This window comes from Euwallacea fornicatus, chromosome 16 (genome assembly GCF_040115645.1).
Source record: "Euwallacea fornicatus isolate EFF26 chromosome 16, ASM4011564v1, whole genome shotgun sequence".
Lineage (NCBI taxonomy): Eukaryota > Metazoa > Arthropoda > Insecta > Coleoptera > Curculionidae > Euwallacea > Euwallacea fornicatus.
In genome coordinates, this window is record NC_089556.1 from 4,363,099 (window position 1) to 4,373,648 (window position 10,550).

The 10,550-nt window shown below is 35.3% G+C and overlaps 1 protein-coding gene across 2 annotated transcripts; it reads left to right on the plus strand.

Annotated features, from left to right (window-relative positions):
* Window positions 1-1,613: 1,613 nt before the first annotated feature.
* Window positions 1,614-9,558, plus strand: LOC136343952 (proline-rich protein 36-like). Of its 2 annotated transcripts, none has more exons than XM_066290973.1 (4): window positions 1,614-1,895; window positions 8,243-8,675; window positions 8,729-8,975; window positions 9,031-9,189. In XM_066290973.1, the coding sequence occupies exons 1-4, from the start codon at window positions 1,887-1,889 to the stop codon at window positions 9,044-9,046; spliced, it is 705 nt and encodes a 234-aa protein (XP_066147070.1). In that variant the 5' UTR covers window positions 1,614-1,886; the 3' UTR covers window positions 9,047-9,189. The 2 variants fall into 2 exon arrangements, with proteins under 2 accessions (XP_066147070.1, XP_066147069.1); XM_066290972.1 differs by having other exon boundaries at window positions 1,627-1,895; window positions 8,729-8,971; window positions 9,031-9,558.
* Window positions 9,559-10,550: the final 992 nt, after the last annotated feature.

Genomic DNA, 10,550 nt, shown 5'->3' on the forward strand with positions numbered 1-10,550 from the left:
AGGTCGTTCTGTGAACGAGTGAAGAATAAATTTCACACCCTTTTTGTCTTTTTCTTCGAAGAACTTATTGGTACATTGATGCAGAAAGGTTATCATCAAGCACGCCCATTATGGTATATCTGCTAGCAAGTGATCTGATACAAAATGTTATTTAAGATAAATCTCTTGCCTATTAGGTTTATGACTAATCATAATGTTGGGAGATGGTGAACGTAAACAATTATCTTAACAAAGCATACGTTTACCTAGGTAACATTTATGTAGGCCTAGGCATTCATACAGTTTCATTAGTAGGTATTATCGATATAGCAGTGATTATATTATAATTACCAACATTCATACAGCAGTAGCAATTAAACGGTATTACATACTGCAAACGAGAGTTAGATAAGGATTTCCTTAATGTGAAACCGACCCCCTATTTCCTGGCCTCTAAAACTGAATTCTAGTAGAATTTCCTGAAAGAGTATCCACTGCTATTGCATTTCAGTAAAATTTCAAATCCATATTTACTGCGTATGTTTCGAGCAATAAATTTCGTAAAATAAGATCGAGCGTGCAGGACTGCAGGAAAGCATGATTATGTAAATCTGGTTGACATTCACGGTATGTAGGTATACATGGGGTACATGTACCTGAAATCTATATTCATGTACAAGCAGTGCACCTTTCGATTCCTGAAACCGCAATTTTGCCTCTCAGTCTTAGCAGGAGACCAGTACATTCGTATTTGGGACTTGCAGATCTAATTTGAGGGGGGGCCTAGGTATGGGTGGTGCATGAAACCACTTTGAAGAATATTTGACTAATAGACTAATAAATAATATACGGCGGTTGGATAGGAGTAATAATTACTATGTAGTGAATTATATAATGGCTGAAAGCATTATATACATATTTAAGTTATCCTTCGTTTTATAAAAAAGTGTGCTGGTAATAAATAATTTTAATTAAAGTTACGGTAATTATATTAAAGTTTTTGAACAAAAACTGGAAAGCTTTGAATTCAGCTTCTGTTCGATCTAAGTGGGTTATATGTGTACACAAGCACACGTCGCACATTGCCAAGTTTTTGTAACGTTCAGTTTGCGGCACAAAGAGCTTGTGATCCTTCATCATTCAGTATTGTCTGGTATTTACACGTATCATCACAGATTACAGAACTTTTTTTTACATAAAATAGCAGCAGGTACATCGCCTATAACCGAAATAAGGAAGGCCCGCTCTAGCATCATAGGTCTTCGCTGACCTTACAGGGAAGCGGGGGGAGGGGGTGAACGAGGACCTAGGGCGGTGGATGTTCCTCGTCTATTTTTCTTCGAGGTACTTTTTTACCCGCGGCGTCGGACGTGCTAAGACCGTCCCTGTCTCTGACTTATACAAAGAAGTTCCGTGTATTTTGACCTTTATTTCAATACTGATTGAAACCTTTAACCGCCACATGGAACGACCATTAAACCCAACCTAATCCCAATTCCCCATGAGGATTTCTCTATTTTTTAAACATGCACTGGCATTGCATTCACTTAATTCAATGCAAGTTCTGCGGAAATGTGGGATGACAATGAATCCGTTTCAGCTCTCGCGTAGCTTAAGAAGAGAACGTTCGACTGACTTTCCTTCTTTCCAATTAAATTCAGTTTCAGATTTTTACCTCTTTTTTCTCTTCTCTAATGCCTAAAAAATCTAATTAGCTCTGAGAATTTTGTCAGAAAAACCACCTACAGAGACAATGATGCATTCAAAGACATCGAGACAGGTGCATAGTATACATCGGGCTATCATTGAAAGTGAAGGGTATATAAGCCAATATTAACGATATCAGCGGTTAGTAGAAAGAGTACAGCAAATACACTTTGACTATTAATAGTCAAAGCACCGGGAAAATGAAAACGGTAATGTAAAAATACAGAATATGTGTGAAAAAATCCCTGATAAATATGTGTGATTTTGTATAAAGTGATGGTGTGAACAAAGGACCAAGTGGTGATTTTTATTGAAGTTTCACTTAAAATTTGGAATTTCCACTATGCAGTCAGGTTTGAGTATAGATATTACAAATCAGAGTCATGTTCTTCATTACTCACCCAAATTCTTGTTTTAATAATTTCTTCTAGTACCCAGTTTCGGGAGCTATATTTCTTACCATCACGTGCTCTCGTTCTCGTAATTTTTCAAAATTTTCTCATTTATATGTATAAAAATAAATCAATGAGCTTTTGAGATAGTTCGCGTCGTTTGAATTAATCATCTCAGGTTATTTCGGATTTTACAATTTACCTAATTTAAATTTTAGTGAAATACTAAACGTTACCGCTTTTACCTTTATGATATTTACAAGGAGGTAGAGGCGGCCTATCAGGTTTTCAGGCCATTAAAATTTAAATGTTCACGTGATAGGAAAGTCAACAATTTTTCATAATTATTTGAATACAATATAGATCTACCATGATTTCCAGGGCCGGGGCTAGACAGTGTATCAACCTACGCAAATCGCCCATACAGGGTGTTTCATAGAGATACCTACAAACTTTTAGGTGATGTAGAGCCCATAAAAATAAATATTTAAATCGAATAAAGTTGGATGCTAAATCGCTTCGTTTTCAAGATATAAAATATTTAATTAAATTTTTTTTAATATGTATTTCAAAAACGATTCGGGACAAAGCCACGAAGTTAGGGAAACGCTGTGGCCAGAAAAATGTGTATGTTCCGGAATAGGCCGAGTATTCTCTCCTGCACCAGTGACGTTCGTGCGGTCGTCCAACGTTTCTACAAGTGTAAATGGTTCAAAATGTAACGGAATCGTTCTTTGGAAGACAAGTATTATTTTGCAATTAGGCATGTTTCCTATACGTTTGTCTTCGTGACCTCTACTGCTACTGAAAAAAAAAATTAATTACTTTCCCCTAAACAATAAAAAAAGTCGCACTTGGAAATGTATATCAGTTTTTTGGTAGGCAGAGCAACGAGAAATTATTTTTTATGTTGAAACCGGTTACTTGAGCAATATAACGCTAAGAATGCTTTTTAAAAATTAAGAATTGGTGGAATATTAAACAAAAAAATATTGGTGTTTAAAAGTCAGTAGCGCACCATTTTTTCATTAAAAACATTTCACTGAATGGCCGCACGCTTCTGGTGTAGGTGCAAATATACTGCATACTCCAGAATATTCACATTTACCCCGCTATAGCGCGCCTCTAATATGATACCCTTACATAGTATCGTTTTTGAAATATTAAAAGAAAAATTAAACGCACTGTATCTTAAACACAAAACGATTTCAGACGTAACTTGATTCGATCTAAATATTTGTTTTTATGAGCTTCACATCCCGTGAAAGTTTGTCGATATGTTTATGAAACACTCTGTATACCTTTAGCTTTAAACTAAGCTATTTTACTCCCTCTGCATGTGACCAATTGCGAACCTCTAAAGTTCGTACTCTGTGCAAATGCATGTTTTGCACATTAGGCTGTGCCAGCTATGATAATTATAACATTTGGCTTGATTTATGTCTGCACTTATCTTTTTATACCGAAAAAGAATGAATAAAAAGTCCAATAAAAAAATGACAAAGATAAGCATTCTGCTTCGCCATTTTGTTCATAATTATTTTCGCTTCGCTAGTTCCGATGGAAAGAAACGAAGAAAATGTTCTACGGAAACTCGTTAGTTTTTCTAGAATCAAAAATGTCAATGTAGAATAATTTAGTCACCTTGGGGTTGATATTGAATATCTTTGGTAGGCTTCGGCGACTTCAGCTTTGCATATACGAGATGTTATGAATTACAAGCAGGGTTATCATTTTTCTCCCTTAGCTGATATTTTTATTAATTTTCTATTTTGACTATTTGTATATGATTTCAACTGGGAGTTCGTCGGTTTGTTTTATAGCGAATTCTGTGTAATCTGGGCAAAAACTCTGTAATCAAAACAAAAATCGTATCTTTTGCAAGAAATTTGTACAATAGCACTATCTAAGAATAAAAAAATATATATGTAACGTTTACGAGCAATATCTACTAAACGAGCCTGGTTGCCATTACTTTAGAAATAACGAATTGATTGAATCTTCACTTAGAAAACATCCAAAATTTTCAGTTTTCGCTTATAGCTTCTAAGGAGTATAACTCTCCTAAACACACTTTTGGATGAATTTTAAAAATGCGGCCTTTTAGGGCCTAAAAATCCAAAGATTCATACAACTTGAGTTCTGCGGTACGTCTTTACCGGGCCCCATTAATCTTCCATTTTAATTCTCTTATTGTGCGCTCTCAATAAATTTTCTCTTGAAGCAAGTTGTACAAGCCGAGCAAAAACTGATGATTTACATTTGAATGTAAATTGAAGGATATCGAAACGGAACTGGTAAAGAATTAAAAGTGTTATTTTTGGTGTGTAGAAGAGAGTAAAAGGGGACACAGCTATTGTTGTGTGATTTTCTCAAAATCTGGGTCTTAAATATCCCGCCAACGGTTAGCTACTATTATAAATAACTGCATAAAAGTTTAATATAGTTAGCTCAAAACGCTCAGAATTTCATGGAGTATTGAGGTATACTTTTGCCTTGAATATTTTATGAAAACGATCAAGTGTTCAACCCAGACCTTCACAGTTGATTTGTTTTACTTTGGGGCCGCCGTGGAGGCATTGAAATTGGATGCTGAATGCTATCATTATGTATACCTCGCGAGAATCGCACAAAAGTCACTTTTAAGCATGAATCGCTTGAAGGACACACAGCTGAGGGAATCTACTTCAATTGTCATAAATCTCCGGAAAGAATACAGGGTGAATCTTAAGTAAGGATTTTCCTTTTAACACAGTATAGACCTCAAAAGAATAAGCAAAATCTCTATGCGATGTATTTTTGAAATCTCAAAACTAACTGAAATGTGGACATATGGAAAAAATACGGGACATTTTAAATAACTGAATTTTTAGCAAGTGACAATGGATCAATAAGATGGCCCGGAAGATCACCAGACCTATATCTATGTCATTTTTATCTGTGAAGTTATATGAAAAATTTGGTGTTTATGATTGAAATTCGCACAGTAGCAGAGCTGAATAAACGGATAGAAAAAGCCAAAGAAATTATTCGAGAAAAAAATCTTTTCTACGAACAAGTCCAAAGTCGTAGATAAGGCATGCGATAATTTATGCAAATGAAGCCAATGGTGACAATTTCGGAAACCTTTTGTAGTCAATCCCGAAGTGAATAATATTTAAAGGTTTTGTTATTGATTAAATTAGTTACATGTACATATTTTGGTTGTTTTGGAGATTTCGAAAAATTATTACGTGAAGATTTTGCTTAATTTTTTGAGAGCTACGTCGGGATAAAACGAAAACCTTCATTAAAGATTCGGCCTACATTAAGAGGACCTTGAAGAACATTTTGAATCTTTATCTTTCCGCCACCAATTTGTACAGATTTGGGAAAAGCTATAAGAGTAACTTGAGCATTTCATGAGCACCATGGCGATTCATCGTGTAGCCAATGAACCATTTTTCGGTCAGGCAGTGCGGCAGCGCTAATCAATCAAATTAGAAGTAAAATGTATTTGTATTCCAGTTTCACCGCCGAGCAGCTGTTATTAAAATCTTTTTCACATTTGTATTTAAAGTATCGCAATTACTGTGCAATTTCCTATTTAAAAGCTCAATATCCGATTTCACTCTCTTTTTAGTTTCGATATGACCGATGGTTCCAAGCTTAATTGAACCTCCGCTTCAACCATGGAAGTTTTGAAATTTAATCGTCCATCCCCATACCGTCAGTTTAATTTCACGCAGTTCGGCGCAATTGGGTGTTAGCATGAAGTGCTAATTGTTGATTTTAGCTTTTTCAATCTGCGATTAATTAATGAGTACAGCCGAAGAAAAACTTGTGTCGATATAGGAAATGAGACTACAGTCAGTTGTAGTATTTGCGTAAACAGCCCATAAAGCATTCGATTAAATTAATAAAACCTTTCTCATTGCCATTGCTTATTTATTAGCGTAAATAAGGTTGCGATATAAATCTGAATTTCATTAGAAGCCGATATCATAGAGCACCATAGGAGAATGTCGATGGTAAAAATTCTCATTGTCGCTGGTGGTCCATGGGGCCGAATGTGAGAAGAACTTTTTAATGAAGAAGAGGTTGGGAAATGCCTGTTCCCATTCAATTATGTTATTAGATTCAGACCGTATTGTTATTTATATTCAATTATTGGTCTCAAGGAATGTGGATACCTTGATTCCTATATGCAATTATCACAAGCCCCAGTGTCGCATTGTCGGTATTATCATATTTCTTTGGCCTAGTGGCAATTTTTGCAATGAATTTTTCATGATGCAATTATATGTGGCGTTTGCTTTGTGTCCAATACGATCATGTAATTGCGAGTGCCTATACGTACGTATGGTGATACAATTAAAAAGAGGTTTTTGCTTCGGAGAAGTGTTGCATTGGCATTAGTTATCTAAGATTTCAAAGTATTTAGAACACTTCTTGCGCCACGAAGATCAGGATGCTTTTAATGGAACCTTGATTTACTGGAGAAGCGCATGGGAAAATTGTTGAAGCTCAGAAAAAATACAGCGTCTAACATATATCTCATGGAGATGTTTCAGGGATTCATAGTATTCTGCAAATCATATAAAATGCTAATAGATCTAATAGTAGAGTACATGACCGAAAAAAATATATATCACCCTGTATATGACTACCGACAATATTGACATTTTATTGTAAAGGGTCTTAAAGGAAACAGTTTTACGAAAACTTAAAAATTTCACGCAAGGCATACCTGAGAAAAGCGCAAAATGCGCAAAGAAATGTGCAGTTTTCCCGCCCAGTATATCAAAAATTGTTCAATTTTGACAATGGGTATATCAGCATTTTCTTGTTATTTTGCAGAGTAGTATTGCCCCGTGAAATATCTCCAAGATGATATGTTACACTCTGTATGGTAAACCGTTTTAGGACCTCTCTGTCATGAACACGCTTTCCCCTTATCACGCCCATCACCAGTGCAATTTCGGTTGTTAGGAAGTCTTGCTATATGGTAAATCAAATAGCTGTGAATCGAGAAACAATTCGTACTTTCTCTAATTATTGAAGTAGAGGAAAACTGTACTAATGCCTCAACATTCACCATCTTCAAATCGATTTGTTTAAAGCGAGGTCTGTGGGTGTGCCCTGTTATAATTAGAAATATAATAATTACGTACACTGTCATTGATTGTAGGTTGGATTAGTTGTTGCGGGAGTATTAATATGGAAATTTTGCCCCTTGAAAGAATTTATTTAGTTTTTGCAACAATATTAACGGGGTTAACAACAATTTCTCTGCTAGTCAGAAAAGAGTATTGTTTGATCAAAACCCTGAAACTGCAAGTCGCTTGCTTAACTCCAATTAATTTTTGCTTGAAATAATTGGGCTTAATCCTCATAATCACGTAGATTGTTATACGTGTTAAAGGCTCTTGAAAAACTGTCCAATTTCCTGGCCTTCTTATGTAATACCAGCAGAAAAAATAGTAATTTTCTCTTCTCTAATTAGCCAAATTTTACGTAATCCACCATGTTAAACAGGTAATTTCTATGGACTATGAATTTTCGTTGTTGGTAATTTAAGCACTAAAAATGTTAAAAGAATATTAAAACTCACATACACATACACACAGACAATTCTATATTTATTCCTTATTATTGTCGATTGCTTAAGATAGAATATCACTACAATCTTGCTATGATCAAAACCGTTCTACACAGGCAATTAAATGAAGTATTTCATATACCATTAATTATTTCAATCCAATAATATGTAAATTTTCTTACCGTGCCTACGTAGATATAAGAAAAAATATTGCCAGTTATTTGTGGAAATGCGTACAAAAACCTATGTAACCGTTTTCTGCTTAATGAATACACATAATTATTAATGTAAACTGCAAGCAATGTAACCAACCATGATTATTTATATAAAGCCTCTGGTCTTGATTTAGCTTTAATATCATTTTGTCGCACATTTGCATTATTCAACTGCGACAATCAGTATTGCTTCCCCCACAAATTGCATTCACCATATTATCAGGAAATTACCTTATTTAGCCCGTTCCTAACCACTACAGTCAATAAATTTAGTTGTCTTATCCACGATTAGCATTCTTCTTACAACGATTTTGTGACCTTCACGCCTTTGCCTGATCCAATTTTATTATTTCAACTATTTCCCACAGGTATTGCTGCTGCTTTGTTTTGTTCTACTCTACCACTCACACGCCACCACCCCACGAACCAAACGAGGTCCTCTGATCTCGGCATATTCCTACTCAAACATTGACCTGGACTACACCCCATCCTCAGATCCTTTCTCAGTTTCAATTCAAGAACCACCTCTGCTCTATTCGTTGGGAATCGACTCATTTTTACCTTTTGCCAATGCCGACTATTCGAAGTCTAACATTGCTCCCGTGGCTGCGTCAAATTCGGTGGAGAAGCCCGTTCAGGAGATCTCAGATCCCGTGCCCCAAATGCCCAGGGGCACCGCAGTGATACCCCTAACGCCCCCTCCAGCAGTGCCTGTGAATGCTGCAGCTGCAAACGTCCCTGCGGCCAGAGGGGCTGTATTTTTGGGCTCTGGATCGTTAGGAGTTGTGCATCTAGGAAATGGTAGTTTAGGATCATCTAAGTGTGGCTTGTTATATAAAGAAAGTCAATTTCAGGTGCTTTTGCGCTGGGATCTGGTGGTATTGGTTACTCAGACATGAGGCAGCAGCCCAGACACAGTGGAATGTCCCCATTATTCCCTCCCCTACCCGCGAACCCCCGCCTTCTACCCGCAGCAACTCCAAGTCAAGTTCCAACGCCGATTCCTCAAAATAATCTCTCAGGACAAATAACCTCAAGTGGAGTTCAGTTTAGCCAGCCTCTCTTTACTTCCACCCCCCCTTCACAACCACAAAATAGTAGGTAGCTAATAAAGGTGAAATGTAATTTAAGGTGGCTAATGATATTTTTTGAGTAGATCCAAATGGGTATGAGCGGTTAAATCCCAATGCTGTGAGATTTGGTATGCCCACCCCCATGGTCCGACCATTGAAAACTAGGATGAATTACGCTACTATTACAGTTCCACAGGTAACTGTAGAACAGGCTTATCCTAATCAGTTACCTCAGAGTGGGTTCGGAGACCCAATCCCTAGGTTGCCTCCAGAAGCTTTAAAGTATGTTTAACTATAATTATATTTTAAATAGGTTTTAAGTTGATTATACAACAAAGAAGAGGTATTTTACAATTTAAACCTCAAATTCTCTTTCATGGTTGTTTAGCTCTTCTTATGCTTTTATGACACTTATTTATTAAACATGTGTTTCATCAAAATGATTATGTTTAGCGATAAAATTTCTTTGTAACGCTTTCATATTTCTTTAGAATGATTTAAGTTAAAATATGTACATCATTCTTTAGTGTCGTAGAAGAAGATTGAGAATAATTTATTGTTTGTGTTTATAGATTTTGTTTTTAATAAAATGAACCATTGGGAAACGTAAATTCTGCTATTCCATGTTGTACATTGTGTTATATACAGGGTGAACTAAGTTAGATACAAAAGCCTTTTTTATAGCTTCGCACTTAGTTCAAAAAACTGATTCGACCTAAAACGCGTTGTAGGTTTATTTTTAAAATTTTGAACGTACCTATTCATGTTGATTTAAAAAATGTAGTATTCCATGATATTGATGTTTCCATTTAATCATTTTTACTGAAACCGATTATTTGCGTTAAATAAGGATTTAAAGATAATGCTTAAAGCAAATACATCACTTTAATTTCACACCTCTTACCTATTGAAATTAAAGTAAATTTCTCGTTTAATATACATATTATTTTTATAGCATACAAGTAATCGGTTTGAGTGAAAGCGATTGGCGATACTACCACAAAACACTCTATTTTTAATTAGCATGAAGAAACCGATTTAACATAATAATAATATGCAGGATGGCGATGAAGTTTAATTAATTATTTATAGATTCAACCTTTGTGATCATTTAATGTTATTCTTTAGGCAAGAGAAAATATCTTATAGAAACTTAATTACAGTCTAAGAGGTTTAATTTTTCTCATCATTTCATTAAAATACTCCGCAAAAAAATCGTTAAAGTGCGAAATTTAGTTTTAGCGCCATCTATACAAGTTGCGTTGAATTAGACACAGCAAGCAGAAGATAAGACGATAACTACATTCTGGTTTCGTGAGGTTTGGACCAAAATGCCACATTCCACCTTGAAATTTGTCGTAAATTTTTATATTTTAAATCACTTGTTAACACTGCGCAAAAAATCCAAATTGGCTTTGACTATAACACAGTAAGTAAAAGAAAATTTAATTCAGACTTTAACATATCTAAGGAAGAAGGGGAAAACGATGAAAGTCCATAGTATATTGAAAACAAAATACTCATAGTCCATCAAAAAGTGATTTGAATTTATTATTTTATGACGTTACTAAACCATTATTGAAACTATTTCCTCCTTAAGTTC